Source organism: Amblyomma maculatum, chromosome 8, assembly GCF_055883805.1.
Source record: "Amblyomma maculatum isolate TAMU_Amacu chromosome 8, ASM5588380v1, whole genome shotgun sequence".
Lineage (NCBI taxonomy): Eukaryota > Metazoa > Arthropoda > Arachnida > Ixodida > Ixodidae > Amblyomma > Amblyomma maculatum.
Genome location: NC_139351.1, coordinates 83,750,379 through 83,777,972, shown reverse-complemented (window position 1 = coordinate 83,777,972; position 27,594 = coordinate 83,750,379). Strand labels below are relative to the sequence as shown.

Below are 27,594 nucleotides of genomic sequence, written 5' to 3'. Positions count from 1 at the left end.
ATGGGCACAAGATGCTGATTGTCATTATTGTAAATCAGTACTAATAATTTTTTAAGATGTGTTCAGCTTGATGCCGGCTTTCATGTAAAATGGATACTTCAGAACCATGCCTATGCTGCTTTTAGCTTCTTTTTAATGTTTTTGGTCAAAAGTATGCCCATGGTTTGCGTAGAGACGCTGCAGTTATGATACGTAAACCTGGCTAGAACATTGAGCAAAGTGCAAAGTTAGTCTGAACAAAGTAAGGGATTCAGATGGCACAGGGATTCTCCACCCTGTGCCATTATACATAGCTGCTGCCTCTCGCTGAGCAGCTGAATACAAGGGCTGGGCGTGACGCTGTGTGAGAATTTCGTTTTTGGCAAAAGCTATAACATTCTCCTTACTTGAGTGGCAATTCTTGTCTTAATGTCTGAACACAGCCTTTTATTCATCGAAAGCACAGTCACTCCTACAGTTTCAATTCAGAAATATTCTTATTTAGAAATCTGATAAAACGCTTGATTAAAATGCTCATGTTATAAACATTGAAACATTTTCACAAAAATACCTCTTTTTTTGTTCACTCATGTCCAATGATTTAGTCAAAGCAAAAGCATACATACACATCAGTATGTAGAGCGAAAGAAGAACGCACACCAAAATTGATTTTATTGAGTGTGATCAGCCCTGTACTATTGCCACAAACGTTCGTGAGTAATCTGTTGCTCGTGCGAAAATATACCGTTCTAACCCATGGGCTGCTTTTTGAAGGGAAAACTTACGCGAAGAGTCTTATATTTTGGCTTCCTGGCCTCCCAAGAGTCGAAGCTCTTATTAAAGGGGTAAAGTTGCGCCAGCGTCTGGGGCCCTCACGTCTGAATTTGAAACGTTATTTCGCAAAATCAGAACACACATGACTAGACGACCAGTGTAGACTAAAACATGCCGAAATGCCAAGTAATTATAAATTCACATGAGAAGTTCCAAAAAAGAGGCGAGTCATATTAGCCCTACTTTCACCGACGCAAGTAAAGTTAGTTGGTGGGAAGATTAGTCGCCATCTTTTCTCTTGAATCAACCTTCCGCGGCTGGTTACGGTGCAGTGCTCTCTGCGTCGATGGAGGGACGCGCCGTCGACGGACAAAATACTCGAGAACCGCGCCTTCCTCGGTCGTGCCGCCCGTAGTAGATATCCGCATCTCGATTTTACGCCTTCCCTCTTCGTCCCAGTACATTCTGATGAGGGTATATGCTACGATCAGCACTGTCAACACAAATATAACAGAGCAGCACATGCTCCCGCAGAGCGCTCGGAATCTTGGTCCCTTGTCTGTGGCGACGGTTGTCTTTTGAGGGGCTCCAGCAGTGTTGAGTGGCCTCTGCAGAAAGTTCCATGAAATCCGGCGTCCTTTGCTGCTTCTTTGAGTTCCACCCTGTGCCATTATTAAAATATTTGGTAAGAAGACGCAAGTAAACGCGAGTGATAATAGCAACACTGAGGATAACAAACACAAGAAAAACATAAATTCCAGTCTGGAACCTATAACTCAGTGATAGTGCGCTGGAGGCAGTACAACGTAAGAAGAACCGTCGCACAGCGCTGGTTGAAAATAAACCCACACAGTGGAAATCTGCAGGCGCGTGAACTCACAGGAAAGATGGAGTAGGGTAGACGTGGTGGATTCATTGCTCAATAACCTCTTTCGCACAATGTGTCAGTTCTTTTAAACAGACGGCACGGATACCGGTAATTGTGCAGAGTTGGCTTTATTGTTCTTTCTTTTTTTACATTTTAATTTTTTTACTAGTAGGTTCTGACCAGATAGCAGTGTTCATTGATGATGTTAAAGGCGAATGCTTGATGTAATATTTTCCACTCTACTTAAAAACTAACTTTAAGGAGAGTTTCTGTTGTCAAAAATAGCTAGCGCACGCGTGTACATTATAGGTCTGTGTCTTACAATCCCCAAATTAGCATTCATTTGCGAAGATCAGTGCGATTGGTGCTGAAAGAACAGGTTCCCCTGTGGGCTTGAATTGTTATTGTTTTGCGCTGAGAAATATACTAATTTCACATAATTCGCGAAGTTATTTATTCCTTATCCCGACGAACTACTAGAAATCAGCAGCCATTAAGCCTTTCTTGTATCAGGCTCATTAGATGCAGCTTAATTAGGGCTTTTCTGGTTTTCAAAATTTTCAACTTCTCTGTGTGAATGGCTCTCATAACCGTCAGATGGGCCTCCCTTTGGAGCACTTTCTCTAGTTTTTGCACAGCGTAAGAGGCTGAGTTAGAAATGGCTATAACTGGTAACACGGAAGCACAGGTTTTGAAAAGAAAGAGCTAAAGTTCTTCGGAACTACCCTCAGTGCTTTGCATTGCCAAGGGAGGTGAGGGCCGACATCCGAGTCGATTTCACAACATAGGCATTCTTGCGATCAAGGCATAAAGCGTCGCTCCAGATGACTTCACGTAAGGCACCTTTCCTAATAAATGCGTTCTAGGGAGGCGCACATTTGTTTGTAAACATTAAGATGACGGCAATCAAACCTTTGTGGAAGCAATTAAGAACGTTTCAAACTGATTGGACGCCTAAACAAACCAGTGAAAAAGAAAATAATGTGCTAGTATGGATAAGACCTCCTTATTCAATTGTATTGATTACTGATCTAGTTTAATCCGGTGAGGAATTGCGGGTCACTGAAGTTTGGGTCTAAGATTGCAGGCGAGCAGGTTCTCGCACATATACTACATCACATTTTTGAGAAATCACAATCGTCTAGTGGTGCAATTTTGGATAAAGTTTCATCTACAATACCATTGTATGCAGTAATTCATTGATTACAGTTAGTTACTAAGAATCAAAATGGCAGATCGTAAACCATGATCCGTTGTCCAAAACGGCAGAAGAGAAAGCTGGGTTGTAACAATATGCAGAAACCGAAGTAAGGTTGAATGCCACCATGAAAGTACCGCAAATCGCTATCGGGTAGCTGGAAGAGGTAAATCTATTTGTCCGCTTCAGGCCATCAGTGACCACAGGTCAGGGCTAAGAAAGCGAAGTAAGAAGAAAAGTATAACTAGGATGAAGTGTAATTGGCAGGCGCGATATGATCACGAAATATATATCCGTATCCTTTAAGACAAAAGCCAAAAACACAGGTGTCCTAATGGTGCTCGCACTCACATATGGGGCAGAAATGTCATAGAGGGCGAAGAGAGAGAAGATAAAAAATGACGAGAACCAAAAGCGCTATTGGGTGAAAGACGATAGGTATAAGTTTAAGCAGAGCGCACTAGTAGTGCGGGTAAAAAAAAAACACGATTTGAAAACAGCACAATCGAAACACAAAAACAATTTGGACATGGACCCAATTTGGACCCATGCAAAAGAAAGGTATTTTAAGGTCACTAAGAGAACAGACTGATTACTAAGGAATTTCATGCTGGTAGGGGCAGCTGAAATGCGATTAGGCAGGTACTGGGAACTCGCAGACAGAAGATGTCAACGAACTGGATAGACAGATTTAGGAGTTCCCATTTACCTGTCGAGGGTGCTGTCAGATCATGGATTATTATGACGAATTGTGTTGCATTAGCGTTTCAAGATTCAGAGCCTGGAACTGCTACACCGACAAGAATCTATTCAGAGTTGGCCTGAAAAAATTCAAATAATATTTCCTTTGCCAAATCGGCATTGAAAATTTTGGTATCATAACCTAGCAAAACAAACAAGAGACTGAAATGTACCATCATTAGATTTATATCCTTGCTGAAACCATAAGGAATGTTCGGTGGAACTCTCTCTCACCAAGGTCGTCTCTCTAAGATCTTAGAGTCATGAGCACTGAAAATATTCTACATAGAGAAATTGAAACGTATCAACAGCGTCATGCTGCTTGAGAACGACCAATAAAAATCCTGCAGCTATATGAATGTTCTCAATACAGCGGTTAGGATTCGCAGAGCTCATATACATGCTCTTGCGATCCTTATTGGCTGCAGACAATATACGAAATGATTAAAAAAATCGCATGTGAAATAAGATGCATGTTAGAACGCGCACGAAAAGAAATACCTAACATACTGTGGGGCCTCATTTCGAACGTGAGTAGAACTGAGTTTTGTAAAAGTGACTATGTTAATTCGTGAATATAAACTGATAAAGAGCCCATTTTTTTATGAACAACTTCGGCTTCACTTCTAAAGAAAAAGCCTCAGTGTGCTTAAACGTTTTAGAATTTTAAGAATTTTCTACCCTTATCGAAGATTAGGGATACGTTAAGCTAGAAACTAGAAATGATTGAGAACTTCAGTTTATCGGAACAAAATCGGTGGTTCAAAACTGCCGACTCTAAAACGTGGCCTCCATGCAAATTGACGTAAATAGAGAAAATTTTACGGAAACACTGCTGTTAAGTAGTAATGTGTTGGTACACAAGCGCACTTAGAGAACATTGCTTAATTATTGCCGAACTAGGCAAGAGTTGCGAGAATTATAGCCTGCAGCCTTTTTAAATTATTCATTAGCGGGAAGATTGACCACGACTAAGAGTTATTAGGTTGGCTCCTGAATGTGATAGTTTGCATCACGCAATGAGGCATCGGCACGAAACGAATTTCTAAAGGACTCCTTAACGATATTTAGCCGTGTACCAGAAATGAGTCAATTCAGCCACTGGTGTCTTGCCATCTTTATTGCCTCCAATTTTATTGTATTCCCTACTACGTTTCTGTTCATGTGCTTCTGATGATTAGATAGCAGATACTGTCGATGGAAAACATCACTTTAATTACATCTTAGGTTTATTTGAATGGAACCATTTAGTCGTGAGCGCTTGCGCATTCGCATTTCTTGTATGCAGATTGTACAGTGCTCTCTGAAGCTTTTGTGACAAGTGCGACAATCGGTATAGCAGCGATTCCTGCAGACAACGTGCACAGGCTTCCCTGTACACAAGGAAGTGGGCTCTAATGGAGCCATAGTACGATCCTTGGTTCGTTCGTTCGTTTGGTGAGGCTCAGCATTTTGCCATCTTGCTAAAACGTGTTGACTAAATAATTCAAGTAATGGACCTTCCCGTTGGCTGTCCTGGCCCCACTGTTGACAAGACTTGTACATGTTAGAGCAAATAAATAACCGATTGCAACTAAAATTACCTTACCTGAAATGTAACTGATTACAACGGTCAATTACGGCCCCATAAAAGTAACCGATAATTATGGAACGGTAATCAATTATAAGTTCGTTACTTTTTATCCCACTTTATTGTCGTAAAACAAACTGTCTAAAAATGTAATAACCCAGTGCGGGTTTCCTAAACTTACCTAAAAGCAGTGCATTTTCAACAAGAACTGTTCTTCGAAGTTGTCTTCGATGCTTTTTTAACGTTTCATTGCGAAAACATCCTCTGCCCTGTACACTTCTCTACAGGTAAGTCCATGATGGTAGGGTGGCATTGTATATTTGCTCCTTTTAAGACACTGATCGTCCGCACTAGCTCATTGGTAAGGTCAATGAAATACTTAACCCAAGGTCGTAGGTGTGAATCCCGGCCACGGCGGCAGCTTTTGAATAAAGACGAAAATAGTCACCCGTTCCTGTGCGATATCAGTGCACAATAAATCCTCAAAGTGTCTAAACTTACGGTGCCCCCCACTACAAACTCTCTCAAAGCCTATCTTGATTTGGGGCCTTAAACATTACAAATATAACCAAACATCTCTATGAAGCGTCGCGCTTAGCTTCGGACATCAGGAAAAGGCAGTAGGTGTGAGGTCACTAAAAGTTCAACGAATTGTGTAGATGTTTTTTTGAACTTCAGAGGTGGCTTCTCGTATTGGAACTTCGCGAGTCTGGCTGAATTCTTCGGCCAAACACTGTTGAAGCTCATTACCAATTGGTTTTAAATGGAGGAGTTGCAACAGGTGCCACATAAAGTTCCGCCGTCAAGAAGATCGCGGCTAGGTTGTTGCGGGGAGCCATGCGCAACGTCATGCAGCCAAGACATTTGACGCAACGACAAGATAAAAGGCACTTCGTCGCTTTAACCTTAACTGCACCGGTGTAATGGACAACTGGTAATCAATTATTTAAATATACTTGAATTACCCGAAACTCCAACTGTTTAAAAATGAGATCAGATATGTTACTAAATTACTCAAAATGTAGTAATAAGTTACCGATAACTCTGCTGTAGACATATAGTTGCGCAGAAGCGACACACAAGCTTTATGCAACATTCCGCGCCGTTTTCGCAATGAATCCATTCTTATCATGTACGACCAACTACGGGGAGAGTAATTTTTACGCAACAGATTAGAGTATTTGTTATTCCGAAACACTGTCGCAGCCACAAAAACCAAGAATTGAAAACCGTAACACAGAAGCATGTCAGAAATGATACAAAATTCAATAAATGAATTTTACACTAATGCATCTCGAACCCAGGCCCTTTACACGACTTGCGTTCTTTGAACGCATAACCAACGAAGGATCATCGTTATCACGTTTACTTGATATGTTTGCAGTGAGCGAGTTATTATTTGTGTAAATTGCTGACCTGTGTTTCTTGATGTGTACTGTTGTTACACTAATAATAAGTTTAGAATGTAAACGCTGTTCACTACAAAAAAAAAAAAAAGCAGCTGCGGAACGAAAAAAACATGTTAGAAGCGCTATTGTATATACATGTAAGTCGAAGTTTAAATGTCTTCCTAACTTTTTGGTATTCTGTTCCCGCATGAAATGGCACGCGTCCAAAGATAGCAAGCGCGGTACTTAGCAAATAGACACTCAAAGCTTCCAAGGCTTTGTTGTATAGCTTCATTAATTTGAATTCTAAAGCAGCCTTGCAATTTACATGATAAACATTTTAACTGCATTGTATACAACCGCCAGACGCTACATTCAAATTTAATGGCAAGAAAAAATTTGGCCAATGATGTATACTTTTTAACACCTAAGACTAGAAAAATGACAGCAGTTGCTCTTAAAGTTTTGGCACAGTCGCCTTGAAAATCCATATTTTAATTTCGCATTTGTCAGCATCAGTGGTAATCAGGCCGTTCAATGCATCGCGTCTTGTAAGAAGGTTGAAAATGAGCGGTATGGCTTACAGTTGCGTCCACACGAACGAGGACAGGTCGTGGCGGAGGTGCAGCACCGCGTCGAGCCGCCGCTTGCTCCACATGGACAGCAGTCTTAGCGTACGGGTCGGGGGGGCGGCTGATGGGTTTACCGGACAAGTCGTACAACTGTCGCGTTGGAGGTGTCAATGCTCCCGCGTAAAAGTAGGAGTGGTAACGGGGGTCCCAGTAGATCGCCAGCTCTTCATCTTGAACTGCCACTGGCGACGTCGCTCGTGTAGACGTCATCAGGACGACGAACGTGGGTAGGCAACGAGGATCCTTCAGGGACCGTGGCTTGAAAAGTAGCACGGGTCTTAACGTGCTTAGTTGCTTCTGTTTTCGTGTTGAAGTAGCTCTGGTGCACCAGTCAACGTGATCTTCTTCTTCTTGCCTCCAAAGTGTTCAAGCTTTATGACAAATTGCTGTCCTTACGTTTCTTTTTTTTTCTGCTCTTATGGTCACCGTCACGTGGGCAAGTAGTAGGCCAGTATCACAAGGCGTTGGCTAAGCAGAGATTTATTTCGCTGTATAATTTAAATTCAAGGCACAACTTTCTTTTTGTACAAAGTTTCAGTGAGAGGTGTATAGGATTTTTTGTAGCTTTACGGCTGCTGGTTTTGAATAGTAAAAACTAAGGGGCTGGTCATTGCAGAAGGGAAGACAAAGTACCAGAAAAAAAAAATGAATGAGACAAGAAGTGGATCTGAAATACGTAAGTCACAAAGAAAGACTGGTTCGAAAGGAGAAAAAAAGCAATAAAACAAAACTGCAACATGCACTGCATTTTGGAGGAATTGTAGTTTTATAGACAAGTCTTATAGTGAGAGTGTTAAAAGAAGTTTGCAGTAAACGGCTACTGTGGTAGTAATTGTTTACACTCTGTGCCTTTTTTTGTGTGTGTGTCCTGTGTGTCGCGCTGCTGTAGCGGCCGAGAACACCTTTATTTTGCCAACCATTTTACTGTATTCATTTATGAGTAATTAAATACCTTTATATCCTTTTTCTCTAATGACGCAAAGGAAAGTTCAAACAGAATATGAAGATATTTAAACGATTAAAGTTGTAAACACGAACGGAGAATAGGTTTGCTGCTATTGCTCCTCTCTGGTTTATCTGTGTTCGTAATCTACATTTCGGGACCAATTCCACGGAAGTACATTAAAGCTTAAACATGTCAGAGACGACGAAGAAGCAGGTGCAATAAAGTGCAGTCGAAATGAAACAGAACAACCTCAAAAAAGTTAAATGTAAATTGAGAAATATTAACTTCTTTGCGCCTTTTTTGTGCGAGTGTCCTTAATGGCTGCGTTTGTGCTTGGCGGTGAAGAAAGGAAAGAAAGAATTGTACGTATACACATTCTTTACTGTAGGAATGCGAGCGTAAAGACGGCGGGAGAAAGGGAGAGTCATATCTGATCATTTTGCGGCAGAGCTTTGTACTGAGCTCACTAATAAAAGTTTAGTAGATGTCGCGGTAGCAAGTCTAGAACACGTTTTCTGTAATGCAGTTCCTAATTTATATTTTACTAGCCAGCAAATACTTAATTAAATAGATGGTTGAGGAGTAATTGATATTAGCATGCAATCAAAAGGGAAAGTTTATTGAATCCTGCCAGACATGCAAAAAATTGCCTTAGTACTATGAAGGAATTTTTGTGACGATCATATATTTAGCCTTATATCGACAGCTGCCGATTGAGAAAACATCAATGCTGACAGCGCTTCAATACAAAACTGTAACTGCATACTCATTAGTATCATTATCTAAATTTCTCCCCTTCAGGTAAAACCCTTTCCCGTTGAAACAGCGCATAATCTTCTTACGCCTTCATTTTCATGTCTTCACTCCCACCCCAATCGCTTCTGTTATGGTCGTTTCACTCATCTATAAGACAGAGTAAAAAAGGAATATCATGCTTTCATTCTCGAATGCTATCAGCAAGTCATTCCAATACATCATAGCTCGTTTGAACACCACAACATAGCTCGTTTGAAAGCCACAAGTTACCCTTAGTTATGTGACTGTTTCCAATTTAGTAATTGTGAGAATAGTTAAAAATTGATGAATCCGATTTCGAAGAGAATAAGCGCTAGATCCTTTTAGAGCAGATACATTCCAAAAGTACTACTACGCTCGCTAAAGGCTTGGGCCGACAAAATGCAGGCAATTGTACATTTACACCTTGCGCCGAGCCGATTCTGCTCGTGACGTGAGAGCAGCGATAACAGCTTCAGCTCTGCTTATCTCCTCAACGATTGTGTCGTACAAGAATGGGTGTTGTGAAAGTGGGCACAGGGAGATCAGTGCTGCTTATCTGCCTGCATTGTACGCAAGATGAGAATAAATGTAGTTCAGTGAGTGCTGCGCAAACGAACAGACCGAATGTACTTTCCTATTTGTTTCGAAATTAGGCATTAACGCCAGATCATTGCCAAGCGCTTTCAGCACAAGGGGCTCAAAAGTAAGTCCGGTTGACGTTTTATTAGGCACATGTTGAAGTTTTTGTACTTACATAATTCTAAAACTCGTTCTATTTGATTTTTGCTCGATAGTATGAGGTCCCACCTTTATTTTCACAGTACCCCTGATAAAGAGTTAAGAATCGCACAGCGCATATTTAGAGATGCCCTCTCCGACAAAGTGTTACCTCCTTAGGGTGTTAATGTCGTGGTAAACGTTTTTTGTGGAGTGATTAATTGATCATGTTTAAACGTAGTTGGCCATTTTGGCTAAGGCACCTAATATATCTGAGATTAGTTTTATAGCACAAAAACACAAAAACACATAAGCTATTGTACGAAAAGGAAAAGAACGCAATGTTGGCCAGATATTAACAAATACAGTAACTGCTGCGGCATGACAAGGGGACGCAGAGAAGGAAATTCTACGGTTTGGTGAGTAAATTTCGACTTCTGAGTACCTATCAGTTTCGGAAATGTCGTTTATTTTGTTTTGTTTTTATGAAAGCAGTGCACTTGAACGCCCAAAATAGACGTAAAAACCCATTTTTATTTCAACTGTGATTGGCCTATTTACGCCACAGGTTTGCATCATACCTGTGTGTGCTACTTTCTAATGTTCAAGTGCGTGTTTTGTACTCTTTGTTTACATTAGTATTGAGCCTCTAGGCAAACAATACTTCAGACGCGAAAACGACATTGAGAATGTGTTCACCAAAATTGACACGACGCGGGAAATGCGGTAATTTTCGTCAACGATCCTGTCATACAGTCTAATCTACGGCATGAAATACAGTTATAAGATAACCACAAGTGGTTATTACCGACTCCAATTATGTTATTACTTCAGGCACAATAACGAAAATACTTTTTCTTGCAGTGTTTATTCGTCATGGGGATGTGTGGTTGGCCATTAGCATATGCAATAATATTTTGATGCACGTCAGTTTCTCTGGGCTCATTGTGTTATTAAATATTTACATCATTCTTAGAGTAGATAGCATTACCTAACTTATAAAATACTGCCAGACCGTCGAGTGCCTGGACGACGCAGAACCCAGCGGAAATGAAAATGAGAGTAATGAGCATCAGCGTCGATTAAGCTACTTGAAAGAGCATCGTGTGATTGGTTGTTTTGCTTGGAACAAAACAATCCAAGCGTAGCAAGTTAAACGATGCAAGTACTGAGAGCGCGCTTATGTGAGTAGAACTCGAGGCACGCCCACGGCTATGCTCTAGTTTGATTTGTATGATTTAACGTTAAGTCACTTAGGAGTCCCTTCTTTACTCGGTGTATGCAAACACAAAGCTGCGAAATCCGTAACTATATCCACAAGGCCGGATTTTTCAGGCTGGAGCGCGTTCGAAAAACTTGGCCCTCCGTTCTCAGTCCCCCTATTCCCCATCGAGAGCTGAAAAAATTGATTATTTTATGATTTGTGGCAACATTAGTTCATACATATTCTTTCTGATTTACAATGCTTAACATTAGAGCTCGTGTACTGCAGTGTCGAATGTTTCAAAACCTATTATGCTTAATCCTAAAGCCAGCCTTATAGTTCGCCCATAAAAGACGTGTAAAACGTTGTACTCGCTGCAGTAGATAAACATCGAAATGATTTAGCTCTTTCGAAATGGTTTTAGTTGGTTTCAGCTGGTCCACAATAGGAATACAGTACGACAATTACTTAATTAAATACTTAGGTGCCAACAATCTGGAACTCAGCTGCTCCCAATTGGTTGTTAAGTGCAATCAATAGGTTTTAGGTGGCTTTCAGTTCTCTCTCATTGCTGTTGTAGACATCAGTTGTGTGTTTTATTATTGTCAGCGCAAGCACTGAGACCTGCGACAAAAACAATCAATTAGTAGTTACAGAGATCATGACTGCCCATAGCTGGCAACCGCCTCCGTAATTTGTCGCTGCTGAGAGTGGAGAGGAGATTCTCAGGCGATAGAACATTGATGATTTCATAACGTAGCTTCCCCCACAGAAGACTGGAAAACGCTTATTGAAAGGCAAATACGTTTATCCACTTGCTGCAAGTGGAATGAAAAAGAAAGGAATGTTATGCGAATAAACGCCCTGTATAAATGTCAAGCTTCTGTGTAACATTTAAACTAATATTTTCCTCTTTGTTTAAATGGGTCGTGCTTCTGTAAAAACATATAATCGCGATAGCATAGATTAAGTCCTCACTCTTTTTAACTAAATGTTGATGTAGGCAAAGGAGCCGGAAAATAGGAGTAATTATCTCTGTCGCTAAATTTATTGAAAGACGGAGCATAATTATCCGCCCTGTTTGTCCCGACTGCAATGTAGCGCTGTTGCAGGTTCTCGGAGAAACGAGCTGCGTGAGCTATCTCGTTCTGTAAATTGGAAAAACAAAAGTTGTGTGATACATGCAAAATAGCATCCTTTATTTCTAGATGTGGTAATAATAGGAAAAATGTAAAGATATTATGTTCCTAAATTAGGACACTCTATAAAATGCAAGTGTATCCTAGGGATTATTTGTACGTGTCAGTCGTTAGGTGTGCACAAGTTCAATAACTCTGTCATTTTATAGGCGCCATCACTGCGAAAAAGATTTAGCCGCCAGCATCATGACAAAGTTGGAGTAATAAACATTATTTGTTGTTCTTAATGTCAGCATAAAGAACCCATTTTATCACATTTTTTATAAAAACACTGCCTAGGCAAACTTCACTTCAACTTGCTGAAAGCTTCAACTAACTAACTGAATAAGCGGTAGAACGCTGAAGGTAGAAATTTGCGAAACCTTATGAACAAGGCCCACCTCTACTTCGTCTGGGCTCACATGCACCCAGTTGTCCAAAAACTACTCGAGAAATCTATTTTTCGCGATTGCGCCTTCCGATATATGGGAAGATGTTCTGTGTCCCACTATTTCCTAGAATAGCTCAGTCTAAATGTGCTCTGCGAGAATGTATATGATGAGGGGATGTTCATAAACATTCCGCTGATTCTTCGAGTAAATATGGCGTGTCTTCTCTGTAGGAAACTTTAAAACGTCTCGCGTCCCAAGAATGGCATCAGTAAGGGCGGTGTTAAGCTTTGGTAAGATGGGAACTTTTTATTGCTTTTTAAGCAAGCCCTAAACATTGGTAATCACGCCCTGCTTATCCTGAGTAAATTCGTACCTTCGCAGCTTCCGGACCGCTCATTATCCGCTTTTACTTGTCTGGAGCGACGACAGCTGGCAATATGAAGACCCCTCGTTCTGGAATGTTTTGCCTATTCTTGGTGAAAATGGTCTGTTCCGAAATCCTCCAGACCAGGAACGATCAAGAAACTCTCGATATACGAAAGGTAAGCCCGCTAAATGAATAACGCAAGCGCATCCGTGTACCCTTAAAATAGCAGCAAATTTCGTTTGAATCACAAACCCCACTTTAGTAAAACGCACATCCACTGAAATAACGAAAAGCCAATTAAATTATCATTCACCTTAGAATACGCTATTCCAAATCACGCGCTTTTAAGTTCATGATAAAGTATGTCAATATATAAATTGTACGTTGCCTCACCTATCTGGATACTCCTAGCACAAGAAATGGGCATATTAAAGGCTAAGTTGTACTACATGGCCAATTAAGCCAATTAAGGAACACAAGAGCTCTGTATAAGACAATCAAAGATATCAAAGGAAGCTTTTGTGCTAAGCTGGGCGTGATAAAGGACAAACGAGGCAAGGACCTCACTGAAGCCTCAGAGATCAAGAAGACGTGGCAGGAATACACAGAAGAACTGTACAAGAAGGACCCGAATGTGCAAACCCAACATAAGACGGTTGCGAGTACTGATCTGGAGCCGGGCGTCCTGAAGAGTGAAGTTGAATGGGCCTTAGCCAGCCTTGCTAAGAGCAGAACTAGCGGAATTGATGGCATTCAAGCTTAGTTGCTTCAAAACCTCAACCATGACGCTGTTAACATTCTGCATACATTATGTCAGAAGATTTGGACAACCTTGCAGTGGCCACAGGATTGGAGGAGGTCAGTTTACATCCCCATTCCAAAGAAAGGCAGTGCCAAAGATTGTTCCAACTACCACACGATCGCGCTTATTTCCCATGCTAGCAAGGTGATGTTGAAAATCCTCCAAGGTAGGCTGCAGCAGTATGTGGATCGGGAGCTTCCGGACGTGTAAGCTGGGTTTCGCAAGGGCAGAGGAACTAGAGATCAAATTGCCAACCTTCGCTGGATCATGGAAAAAGCAAGAGAGTTCCAGAAACCCATCTACTTCTGCTTTATTGATTATGCGAAAGCGTTTGACTGCGTAGATCACAGCAGGTTGTGGCAAGCTCTCCAAGAGATGGGAGTTCCAATTCACCTCATCTGTCTCCTCAGGAACCTGTATGAAGGGCAAGAGGCCACATTCAGAACTGGGCATGGTCTTACTGATTGGTTTCCGATTGAGAAAGATGTGAGACGAGGAGACATACTGTTGCGCTGCCTTTTGGACCTATATGCTGAGTGTACCATGAGGAAGGCCGGTCTGGACGAGTCTTCAGCTGCAGTGAAGATTGCTGGAAAATGTATCAACAACCTTAGATGTGCGGATGATACCGCAATAATGGCAGAAAGTGAAGTGGAACTCAAGAGACTTCTGAGGAGCGTACAAGAAGAGAGTGAGAAGTTTGGGCTTAAACTGAACATTAAAAAGACAAAGATCATGGCGTCTTGCCTATCAAGTCCTGGGGCATCAATGGACAAGAAGTGGAAGCTGTGACAGATTTTCTCTTCTTGAGCTCCAAGATTACCTCGGAAGGTGACTGCAGCCATGAAATTAGGAGACGCCTGCTTCTGGGAAAGATAGCAATGGTTAGCCTTGACCGCCTAGTAAAGAGCAGAGCCATTAGTCTGCCAACCAAGATCCGTATAACTCGTGCTATGGTCTTTCCAGTTGTGATGTATGGATGCGAGAGTTGGACTGTGAAAAAGGCTGACCACCGAAGAATTGACGCGTTTGAATTGTGGTGCTGGCGAAGACTCTTGAGAGTTCCTTGGACTGCCAGAAGATCAAATCAGTCAATATTGTCGACCATAAACCCTGACTGCTCATTGGAGGGTCAAATTCTAAAGTTAAAGCTCAGCTACTTTGGTCATCTGATGAGAAGAGAGGAGTCGCTGGAGAAAGATTTGATGTTGGGAAAGGTTGAGGGTCGCCGGAGAAGGGGTAGGCAGCAAACGCGATGGTTAGATGGCATCCTCGAGGCACTACAGATGAAGTTATGTGATGTTAGGAAGATAGTGAGAGACCGGAAATCGTGGCGTGACATGGTCCATAGGGTCATGAAGAGTCGGACACGACTGAACGACTGAACTGAACTGCACTACATGGCACTACCTTACCGCCTCCAGTTCATCTGATGCTCCAAATAAAGACGCATTTTATATATTGCCAAGTGGACATTACAAAGCAGAAGACATGCGCAGAGACCGATTGAAGCGAAATGAACACAGAATTCGGCTTCCTTGCACCCGCAAGGCACCTAGGAAACCCGGCGGCGGCTATAGCAATAAAGGTGGTTGTTTGGTTTGTGAGGTTTATGTCCCAAAGCGACTCGGACTATGATAGACGCCTTAGTGGGGGACTCCGGAAATTTCGACCACCTGGGGTTCTTTAACGTGCACTGACATCGCACAGCACCCGGGCGCCTTGCTTTTAGCCTGCAGCGAAAAGCGGCCGTCGAGGCCGGGATTTCATCCCGCATGCTTTGTAACAGTCGTCGAGCGCCCTGACCACTGCGCCTACCAGGCAGGGCCAGCAATAAAGCTGCTCGCTGGTGACCGAATTGTAGACGCCCGCAGCATTCGGCAGCACAAAGTCGAGGCAAAATAATGTGTATAAAGCTGCAAAGATGACCAGTATCAACTTGAACTTTGTGGAAACAGATAAGGTGGCTAGACTCATTGCAGATGCATCTCGGTGCATCTTGGGAAACAAAAAAAATGATAAAGCGACGACTCGCACTACAGACCGTAAATACCAGAGAACAAGATTTTTTCTTGCGCTGCTATTACTTTGATATGGCTGCTTGCCGGTGGAGACTGCAAAAAACACTTTTCCACTGTGCTCAGCAATATGTGGTCATCCAATTAAAATCTCTGAGAAGCCGTGCAAAGATAGCGGATACCTCTTTAAATTAAGAGTTTTATCATGAGTAGAATAATAAGTTCCATTTCAGTACTTTCTTTACTTATAAATAGCCTTAACTGTCTCTTGGCAATCAAATCAGTAGTGAATGCCTCTTTCTTGAAGCCTCGCAAAGTTTGCCGCTAGCAATTGAATAAGCTCAATGAGGTGTTTTTGACATACACCACAAGCCCAGCTGATTACTGGTGCCATACAAATTCGCGAATAACCTGATATATATTGAACTGTTCATATTGCGTCATTTTGCCTTGCCAGCGGCGGTTAAGCCTGAGTCTGACTACAGGCTGTTACGTATGTGACAGTAGGGACCCGTATCCACGACAGAATAGAGCTCAGGTTTAAGCATCGAGGAGTAATTTAGCAGTTAGAAAAGAGTAAATTTGCACTTGCTTTATTGTCCTATGTTTGATACTCGCGTAACGAGCACTCAATTATGCGCAGTAATCAGCAAATATACTTGCTGCGCAGTATTTAAGCACCACGGAGAACACATGGCTGTACTACAAGAACTATCCAGACCAGGTCTACAAAGCGCCAAGGCCCTGTCTTTATGACGCAACGGTCAACGTCAGCAAACACACTTGCCTCTACGACGAGTACTGGGGAAATGGGCACCCAGAGTGAGCATCTACCTTCACCCCGCTCTTTTATTTTCCTTTCATTAAGCGACATTGCATAGTGTGCTGTGTTGGCGATACTGGGACGTAATAGGCTGGACGCTAAAAAACATCTGAGAGAGTTTTTCAATGCAGTTCTGGCTTCTAAATAATGGCTTCCTTTGAAACTTTATTGATGTAGCCAACCTCAATACATTTCATCAGACGGCGAGCCACTGCGGACAAAGGTTCCTACTACTGTTTTGCCAGGGGGGGTTTAAATCTTAATTTTCATTTTATGCATAACCATGAAAGGAAGCTCAATTTTGTCGCATGTCTCAATCCCTGTCATATAAGTACCTTTCACTGGTGCGCTGGAACTAGCGGCATCATTAGCTGTTTGTTCTTTACAAAGTTCTGCCTTAATCCACTTTTTCTCATAAAGGTACCAACAAACTCTCAATGGCACGTTTTCCGTCATATGTGAGCGAGGCACTGAATTTTCAAGCCTTCAAGTGTACGATGAGAAAGGTATGAATCCTTTTCTATGCAGTCATGGGATGTAAGCTCTGTACCTGTATAAGACAACATTGTCTCTTCTGTAATGGAAAGTCATAAAAAAGAGCATCTTGAAAATTTTGTATATTTTGCACCCAGACGGAAATATAAGAAAAGCACTTCCGCCCGAATAATAAAGAAAGGTTATATTTGGAACAAAAAGTATGGAAGCTATAGGTCGTGATTTATTTTATTAAGTGTTGGCGTATCAAAATCATAGTTCCTGGCACTCGGCAACCAGTAGGGATAGTGTTGGAACCCTAAAATAGACACCAGTGTCCATTAAGAAATTAGAAGTAAAGGTTAACCAAAGCAATTGTGTGTTTTCAAACAGCCCGCACTCATACGCTGAACATAAGCGCTATGAAAGGGATGGTGTGCAACACAGGAAAAGCATATCTGCAATATTTCGACTAATCGCGCGTTGTAGCATTCCAGAAATGTTTGTTTTCAGGAAGTCTGTGGATTACTTCACCCATTTGACACCTTGACAAGCGTTCGGGCAAAGTACTCCGCAGCGCTTGTCTCAGTCGCTTCCTCCACTTTCACATTCATTTCCTTGTGCATGGAAATTACTGTCTGAGGACCTTTGTTTCTTCCGACAGGCTTAACGGAAACAGAACTTGCGAACTACGAAGAAATATGATACAAAACTTATTTATTCATACTCTGTGAAATAATCATCCTTAACATTTTTCAAGAAGTAACTAAAATGTGTCAGGACTTATTCAGAGATAACAAGTTTAATCTGACTTCGTCCCTATAGTGCTCCTTCTTCTTCTTTCCTTTGGCCGCGTGCCTTTGCGCTGAACACTATGTCCTCAAATTTAATCTGACCTTTAGAAGGAGGTCTCACAAGAAATTCTACGGTGTACGCACTCACATAAAACGCTGTACCTCGAATGGGAAAGTATAAAATTGCATTTTCTAGAATTCTACTTTTTCTCCAACTGACGTCTATACAGTTAAGGATTTCACAGTTCTAGATTTAATGAAAACGTACTCACAAGCCGCGTACGGCGTTCCGGATCGATGCGCCTCACTGACAATGTGTAAGTATAGTTCTCCCCCCATATATACCACAGTACAACCTGTCATAGGATCAAAGGTTCAAACATTTTACTAATGCCAGCAGCCACCATATCTACTCTGCTTGTTTTTAAAACAATTTGTATATTACGACACAATCAGCGCTGCGTAAAAACAACATTTGCTTGAAGTAAGCCGACGCTAATTGAGTAGTTCAAAAAGCAAAAATTACTTTATACTAAATATCACTGCTTTCCGCCCTTGTATGTATTTGTGAACGCATATGTTGAGCAGAGAAAGTGTTTTGATGCAAAAACCTTCAGGTCTAATCCTTGTTGTTGAAACTTTACAAAGGCGCATTATAGAAGGTTGTGCTGTTTGGTATTCTTGCAGCCCGGCTGTACAAAATTTACACCCTCTACTTCGTGGACGAAGACAACTGCAGTGTCATGGCGGTTAATTTTTTTCCTCAACCGCTAAACCTGCAAACCACATGTGCGCCAAAGTCCGGTTCGCAGTTTCCTCACCAGGCAACACTTCTCAGCTCTGGTAAATATTCATATCCGCCCCCCCCCCAAAAAAAACAAAAAAAACATACTGCATCGATAGATGCACCACGATAAACAAAAAAATATTGTATTGCTCCCAAAAAGGCACCACAAGAGAGAAGTTTAAAAAGTGCAAATAATATTTACCAAAAAAACGAAGTTTGACTTAAAGCGTTCGCTCTATTTAGGCCTTTCACTACATTTGCTTTTTGTTCCAGGTCCACCAAACTGCGAATTAAGGCTACGAGAACATAGCTTGTATGACGGTCCCGGTGAGAAATGCCAGAACGTCTACAGATGGTCTTGCGGCGACAGAAAAATAAGCGTCTATGATCCGAGCTGTCTCAAGAGCGTGCACCAACGTTAGAAGAGCATGTTCTAGGTCCAAGTAACAGTCATCAAGAAAAAAGGCTATCGTAATATTGCCCGAAATAAACTCACCAGAAACAGTTCTCAACACCTTTCGTGTTCTTAAGATGATAATTCCTTAAAGGGGCGTTTTATTAAATATACCTTCAACTCATTTTGAGCGACAAGTAAACAGCTCCAGACAGAGCGAGAGTGCAAGTTTGGGATTGTGCAAGTTCGGAAGTGTGAAAGCCGCAGTAACACTTGTGAAGAATGAAAAAAATTGTGTAGCCATACGGATTGCACGAACCAGCGCTTCGGCGGCCTTGTGGTAGAGCGTCCCCCAGTTTGAAATGGCAATTCCCGCAGTTTATATTTCGTACATTGTTAACGTTCATGCAAATAGCCCACAAAAGAGAAAGTTTTTGTCTATCGGGCAAACATCATGAAATAATGGCTGAGAAGAGACATGTTGCAATCTTTTCAGGTAAACGTAATTAAGTTGCTAGACGGACAGTGTAAAAGCAAACTGATGACAGTTGAAGGCTGCTGAGAGTACCGTGGTAATTGAAGTTTCATAAATAGCAATTAGTGCATAGGCAAAATAACATTTAGTTACTTGCTTCATCAAAAAATAGTGCAATAAACGTTGCAGATCGCCTTTCAAGATATCCGGAATCAGCGTTCGCCACTATGCATCACTTGTATGATCGTATTTTACCACCTCAAAAGAGGCCTGCTTCCTGAAATACATCGTTTTGGAGCAAGTATGTCGCCTGAACTAACTCAGCGTCGTATCAAGGAAAGCGCCAATGATAATCGCAAATTGCGTTCTCTGAGACGCACCTTCCAGAAGCCCTGCAGCACGGTCACTTCGTAAGTTTTTAGGACAATTAAAGCAACGGGAACGGCACGCTGGCGGAAACTGTTCAGCAAGCTCGTTTGTCATCCCAGCTGCTTTATACTCAATGTCTGCTTTTGAAGGCCACATTTAAGATATACCTGTAAATGTTTGTATTAACGTTTCACATTGGGGAAAAAAGAGTTACATACTAGGACTCTCGATCCAACGCCCCACAATTATGTAGACTTCCACAGAAGATACTATCACATTAAAACCTCTACTACAATTCGCCGGGACACTCCTAAACCTTTTAAAAGCAATTATGTAGCTGCACATTCATTGTAGGGCTTTATATGAAAGGTAAAGAAATTCTAGCTGGAACAGTCGGTGCTGAAAGACACAATTCTCAGATGTGCCGTAGGAATACTGACTAGGAATACTTTGGGACAGAACTAATAATGAGTGCGCAAGCAACATAAGACTTCATTATCTCACTGCGACGCTAAAACTTTAGGCGCAGAAATATAAAGCATGATCGAAAAAAAAAAACTGGAAGCACACAGTAGGATAACAAGCATAACAATGATATACAGAAAGAAAAACACGCGAACTCTGAAAGAATACATAGTTGCTATCGACAGGTATGATGTGGAGATGGCAAGAAAATAGATTCTTAGGGTTGACTAATAACTCAAATTCTGACCGTGCCGTGAGGCACAAAATATAATTCAACCGTTTGAGTGGAATCAGTGGGCAATATAAGGATGTGAATGGCACTGGACAAACAAGCCTACAGCCAGAGCTATATATTACTTTAATTTAGGAGCACATGCCTAGGGGTCATAAAGAGGGAGCCTAAGAAAATTTTTCAAAACTACATACATGACAACGCAGTACCCTTAGGAAAACATGTGGTATCATCTATTGTAATTAATTTAGACTGTGTTAATAGAAGCTATAGACGTTCAATACAAGGTTCTGTAACACATGGTAGCGACCTGTGAACACACCTAGGATAACTGGCCACCGTGATTCAAAAGAAGGCTCATAAAAAAGTATTTACGTCTCCAATTATTGGCTTAACAAGAGATTTATTAACTAAAATGGTCATTCAACGATTGCCTACTTTGATTAAAGATTCATTTTGATAAAAATTGTTTGTACCTCATGCTGACATCTTATAAATGATTCAAAAAAAGGCCCAATAACCATGTATTTTGCAATAGTGCTGGTTTCCTGTTTTGTACTGCGTGTAATGCTTTCTGTCAGAGGCTGTCAGGTAGGTGTTAATTCTTTGATATGCACAAACCTCCTATTTTTTTTTCGCAAACATGTATGCTGTACATGTTAAATAAAAAAACATGATTCCTCACGGCTCATGCAAACCTGCATATATACGTTTCTAAAATAATTGGCGGAATCGCATCGAGCAAAAGAAAACCTTGATGATTATTACTTGCAAGTTGACAACAACGAATTGTTTCCACGTCATGTAATGACGTGGAAACAATTAAACATTACATTCTCTCCTGCAACAGGTATGCTACTCAGAGAAGACATTATCTAGAAATACCTCTTGCTCGCCTAGGATTGCCATTTACAGTTCCTGTCCTCCTCTCCTTTGGTGCAACCGTCAAAGGGTATGCCCTAAAACCGGTGTGTGACTTACTTCATAACTATAATATTGCTACTGGAAGATTTGTGTGTTAGCGCTGATCTGTCTGAATTGTATTTTTTCTCCTTATTATTATTTTTATTAATTTACAATTTTATTCATTTTTTTTTCATTGCTTTCTATTACATCGCCTCAAAATTTCAAGTTATTTAAGCAACACTAGCTCCTAATTATTAGGTTATCTATATCATGCAGTCAAATCAACATTATCAAAAATATTATGTCACCTACATCGAATTCTGGCCAATCCCCCACTGTGGGTATGTGCCATTACAACGAGGGAGAAGAAGAAGAAGACGGAAGAAAGGGCACGTGAGAAGAAGAAGAGGAAGACGACGACGGTTCACGAAACCGAAGCTGCCGTGCCGATATCAAGAAGTCAACACCGGAAATCAGTGCGTGTACATTTCTCCTTTTGCTACCTTTATTCTGCATTACTGGTTTCTGCTCGCTGCTTTTTTGTTCTAGCGCAGATTTGGTGAAAAAATTACCTCTTAGAAAAGAACGTGACCGCGTGTGCTCAGTGTGCCTCGATTATTTTTTCCCCGATGAGTGCAGAATCAAATTTAATAGTGAGTGAACACATTTCTCTCACTGCTTCTTATCGATTTTAAAATGTGACAAAGGTGTTCCGAATGAACAATAGGGCGTTCACTTATTTCATGTGTTTGGTCTCCAAGAAATTTGCTGGTTACAGGTTTTGCAATGCTTGAATTCTGTTGTTTATCGCAATGTCTTTAGAAAACTGCACTGCGACAAATAGCTTACCGGGGGCATGACTGGGCCTTAATGTTCGGAAAATAATCTGGCGTGATGAGAACACTTGACAAGTCAGGAGTGGCCAACTCGAGCTTGGTTTGAGATGTCATGGTTTTGTGTGAATAAAATACGCGGAAAATTTTCACATTTTGCAGGATGGGGTAAATCCTGGGTCACGCTTATACGTTCGTAAGATCCATCAAGCGCATCCGATGGACAGATGCCTTAATGGAGGGCTCTAGAAATTTCGACAACCTGAGGTTTTCTTAAACTGACATCCCATAGTCCACGGGAGCCTTGCTTTTAGGGAAATTGGTCCTCGAAGTATACTCGCCGTGCAATGAAACGCAGACGCTCTAGCTGGTTTGGCAGAGCCAGATGAGGCCAATTCCGCGGCGGCCCGCCTTTCAATGGAGGCGGGCCGCCGCGGACTATGTGATGATGTCGGTGCATGTTTTATAACCCCATCTGGCCCACATATCCGGAAGCAGAAACTACGGAACCTCACAGTCAGAGTCGATTTGGGATGTTAAACACCGCAAACCAAACCAGTTCCGGTCACCTTCGTTTTCCGGCGGCGAAAATTTTCTTTCATCCTTGAAAATCGCTCGAACAATGGGTTACGAGGATGGCTTTTGGCCACAACTAAGCAAGTAACTTCGTGTCACCAATTACTACGTAAATACACTTGTAAAAATGGTATTCATCTGTATTTGTAAAACATTTACGTCCCAGAAACAAAGCAATATGGCCACGGCACAATTTCTTGTGCTGTAGCCGGCGGCAATGAAGTCCGCACTAGGCCAAAATAAATCGTTCACTTCACGATTGGGTTTTTAATGCTGTCGCTTTATCTTCAAAGGAAGGTAATTAGCAATAGGCAGCAATCACATTTGGATAAATGCACATAGTTTACCTGAACCGCCAGGACTGTTTATTCAGTTTGAGACGGCGGTTACCACTACGTAAAGCCTTTTGAAGCGATATCTTCCCTACGCGAGGTAAATCCAATGACACTGTGTGCTTCCGATGAACTTCAAGCAGCTTCGAGGCGAAGTTGACTCTTAGACCACAGCAACGTTGGGTAGCTACGTGCAAAGCAAAGGTCAATGTCAAATATAGAAGGTAATCTGACGTGAGTAGCTGCGTGACAAGACACGTGATCGCTGACGTCAACCTCGAGTGTATATAAAACAGCGTGTCTCGGTCAGTAATATCGCTTCAAAATAGGTTTACCCGAAGCTATTTTATCTAGCTTTCACAGCTACCTTCAGGAGGTAGCCGAGGCTGGTGTCAGGATCATCATGTGGCTGCGGTCGTGGTGTTCTACGTAATCTGCGGGCGTAAAGGTTTCATTCAATGCTTTACCGAGTGAGTAGTGAGTAGCCGGATTTTTGGTCGCGGTATCCAATGTCCTTTGCTGGAGTAAAGTTTTCATTCACTGCTTTATCGAGTGAGTAGCCGGATTTTCTAGCTCACGTTAGCGAGAATGGTGCTTGCAGAGATTGTGAAGCTTTCTTTATGATGGCAGCTATGAGCTTGATTGATTAATGCGTGTATTGGTTTTGTAATTTTGCTTGTGCGCTCTCCACACGTAGAAAGCAAACCCACGTTAACTAGCAGCTGTTTTACTATGCGACACGGTGATGACAGCTAGTTTAATTGACGGAAGCAGATACTGCGGACGTAATAACTGTCTGGATAGGCTAACCTTTAGGCCATGGGAGCATCATTTTCTGTTAGGCATTTACAATTAAGTGCTGCAACCACGCCGCAAAAGAACAAGGAGAGCGCATTACCAGTGGGAGCTCACGGCAGTACGATAATGATTGGAGGTAATAGGTAGGATCGACGAGGTAATCATGCCATGATTTCGTTAGTTCGTTTTCCCACATTTCCTTTTCTTTTTTTCTCTTGCGTTGTCACACAACTGCTGTCCATAGAAGCCAGTTGAAGACAACGAAAACGATGTTGTTAGTCAGCTCCCTTGTTTACCTCCGTCTCTCTTGTTCTGTTCATGTTACTACTGCACTGTATTCCCCTGAATGATGAACCAACAAATCAGCCACTACGTATTTAAGGATCCCAGGTGTCTGTTATTACTCTTCTCCGATCGTTCAGCGTTCACCACATGCCTCAGTCAGTAGGAATTAAGGTAGGCATTGTATTGTAGCAATCGGACCATTGCTCAGTTGTTTCGCACTTTTTTTCGAATGAATCTAATTCGAGCGAAACGAAAAGTGAAATGCATGTGTAGTCAAGCAAAGGTCATTTGAGGTTTCATTAAATCGCCATGGTTAAACAAAAATTAATAAGTGCTGTAAAAAATGAAAAGCGCTCAATGGCTACCCTTATGTTTTTGAAGGCATGAGATACACACGAAGCTGAAGATTAACTTCCAAACTACACATAAAAAAACGAAGCGCATTTCACTTAGTTGCATGTCAGATCATCAAGCCTCAGTGTGTGTACCTTATTGTTCGCCACCGCAGTAAGTGGTGTAATTCAGCTGGGCGTCTGAATGCAATGGCGTGGCTTGAATCGCCGATTGTTTTTTTGTAGAGGCGAATAGCAAGGCAACAGTGTTCTGTTAGATTCAGTGCACGTTAAAAAGCAGAAGGTGGCCGAAATTTCTGGAGACCTAGGTTCGTGCGCAGGAGAATGGATGGATCGATAATAACTTTTATTGTCCAGTGTAAATGGAGGACCCTACCTCCCCACCCCCTGCACGCAGGCCTAGGGGATATGGGGCCTGGAGCCTCCGCGACTAAAGGTTAATAAAGAGATTTTATTTTTTTCAGGGCCTCGGACCCCAGGTGGACGGCTTGTTGCTGCCGAGCGGGGTGACAACGCTCCTCACGTTGGAAAGCGGTACTACAACGCAGCGCGGATAGTTTCGACAATGTTCACAGCAGACGTGCTAGCGAATGGCGGTAAGGAAAGCCGCGAAGATAAACCTGAATAACGCTCTCTGTTCCGTCTGTTGCTTTGAAAATGAAAGACACGCACACCAAATTTTATGAATTATTGCGGGTGTCTTCTAACGCTGGTACCTTGTTAGCATTCTGCGCGTATCCGCTCTGGACCCGTTAATCGGCTAAGCAATGGTTCCCGTTAGCACCCCATTTACTTAATAGGACATCTCGCGCGTCAGTGTTCCTGTCCGCTCTCAAACTTTGTTTTGCAGTCAACGTTTGACGCCTTCTATGGTGCGATATTACTGCATGTAAAGAACCGCAGTTGTCAAACGCATTCGAAGCATTTCTTGGCAGCATCCCTTGGCACTGTGTCGTTAAACGGCAAGAACAAAAGTGTATTTGAAAGTTATCGCTTTTTCATGGCTGGATAGTTCTTCACAATGGTTTTTTCCAAGCGTCCGCGATATGATAGCCTTGCCTGCCCAGAACATGGTTGAACAGGGGACCGCCTCGGAGGACTGATGAGTAGTAATTTAGAGGCAATAGAGGCAACAAAATTAGTCCATCAATACCTACGCAGTCGTCTCTCTTGCAATGCATACCCAGGATGCAAGTATGGGTGAATCATATTTAAAATGTAAACATCTTCCAATCCATGAGAAATGGCCGCCAAGGTGATAGCGGACGAAGAAATAATCAAATTGAAAGCAGCACATCTGTAATGGTCGCGTAGTGTCTCCGATTTTGTCACACAGGTCTGACAGAGTCCTCAGCGAAGCGACGGCCACAAAACTCATCCTTGGTAACCGACCGGAAATGAATGTGAAGGGTTTTTAGATGCGGTAGTTAAGGAAATAGAAAACTGTAGAGCACTAGTTGGAATTAGTATGCAGCATGGCAGTGTGCGGCGGCGTAATTCTATATAATTGCTGCGACGGATAGCTGCATGTACCACATTTTGACTATTTGGCAGGTACAAATACGTTAATTTGAAACTTGTAACCGCCTATATTATTGATGACATAAATGTGGGTGTCAATTCGCTCAAGTGCGTGCAGCTTTGGTTGTCAGCATTGGCCTCGTTCAGCACAATAAATTTTGCTTAAAGGACAGATTTCGCATGTAACAGTTCGCTTGCATTTTTACCACCCGGTTCGATCGGCCTTCACGTCTGAAATACATGAGTATTTCAGACGTGTCTCTTCCGAAAAACAGTTTTCCCTAAATTCAAGTTAACATTTTGGTAGGTGGAGTGCAGGTTCCGGAGGTGGAGACTAATAGAATTCTGTGCTTACATAAATGGTCATAATGTTGTTACCATAAAAAAAAACTGGAAGCCTCTGCCATGCAGACTTTCGGGTCTCCTTAGGATATCTCAAGTAAGAAAGGGGGTTTTAGCGGGAAAGAAATTGATTAAATTGGTTCAGGCCTTTATTACGAGTGGACTGGGCTATGCGAGGCCTTACTTAAACCTGAAGGCGGCAGAAAGGGAGAAAATTAATGTGCTTATGAGAAAGTTATCAAGAGGTCTTTAGAGCTGCCTATGATGCATCCACAGAGAGATTGTTGGCTATTGGAATGCATAATACTTTGCCTGAACTGATAGAGGCTGTGATGTTTCGCAGCTAGAAAGACTCAACACCACAATGGTGGAGAGGGTAATTTTGGAAAAAGCAGAGCTGAATCCGGTTAGGCGAAGGGGCATGCAGGCCACCATACTATGGAAGGTTGGAGAATATTCGAGTCCCCCCCTCCCCCTTTCCGAGAAACATGCCCTCGGAATACAATAAAGAGAGAAGGCCAAAAAGGGCTGAGACTGCAACGCATATATTCAAAGAAGCCGAGAGAGCAGGTCGCATTCGTAGATGCGGCGGGCGGAAAAAGATTGGAAGACATCTTAGCGGTAGTGGTTAAGGGGGAGGAAGCTCGATGTCGGCACTATTGGTTAAGAGCGGTGATATTGACGTGGCATAGGAGGTTGCAATAGCTCCTGCTTGCGTCTGCACAAAGGCCACGCGTGTGTTGAGTGACAGTAAAACTGCAATTCAAAATTTTGGTACTGGGAGGATATCACCCATGGCATTCAAAATTCTAAGACAAAAATAATTGGGTAGGAAAATTAATCTGATTTGAACCCCAGCGCACGAATCTGTTAGTGGCAACGAGGCTGCTCACAAACTGGCTCGAGATTTCTACTGCCGAGGAGATTGGCATGAGCAAGCTGTGGGAGGCTGCAACAGCGAAAGGCATCTTCTGGCGTACTATAATGTGATGCACTATTATATATTACAGAGTTTAAAACTACCCCCTTGATGGAAACTACCCCCTTGATTCTAGATGGAACGCAGATGACGGCATGGAGGCGTCTTCAAGCAGATCTTTATCCAAATCCGGTCTGAAACGAATATATATTCCCAGATTTTGAAGATGTGAGCTGTAAGGTTTGTGGAATCACATAAAATGGAGTGTTTACATTCCGCAGGCAGGGCAAACAAAATTGATAGTAGAGAAGCCTGGGAGGCTTTGCTGGAAAGCCCGAACCCGGAACACCACTAGCTGAACAGTC

General features: G+C 42.1%; 2 protein-coding genes across 2 annotated transcripts in view; one reads left to right on the top strand and one right to left on the bottom strand.

Annotated features, from left to right (window-relative positions):
* Positions 1-339: 339 nt before the first annotated feature.
* LOC146181668 (uncharacterized) lies at positions 340-12,868 on the bottom strand. The gene is made up of 2 exons (XM_084575527.1): positions 12,738-12,868; positions 340-1,415 (listed from the first exon to the last, which is right to left on the bottom strand). Exons 1-2 carry the CDS (start codon positions 12,759-12,761, stop codon positions 1,017-1,019), a joined length of 423 nt encoding a protein of 140 aa, XP_084431653.1. The 5' UTR covers positions 12,762-12,868; the 3' UTR covers positions 340-1,016.
* Positions 12,869-24,915: 12,047 nt separating this feature from the next.
* The window catches only part of LOC146181667 (alpha-(1,6)-fucosyltransferase-like), a 30,717-nt gene continuing 28,038 nt past the window's right edge, over positions 24,916-27,594 (top strand). The window contains exon 1 of the mRNA XM_084576674.1: positions 24,916-25,043. Coding sequence (XP_084432800.1) covers positions 25,013-25,043 — 31 coding nt within the window. The 5' untranslated portion in view covers positions 24,916-25,012. The remainder of the gene's footprint in view (positions 25,044-27,594) is intronic.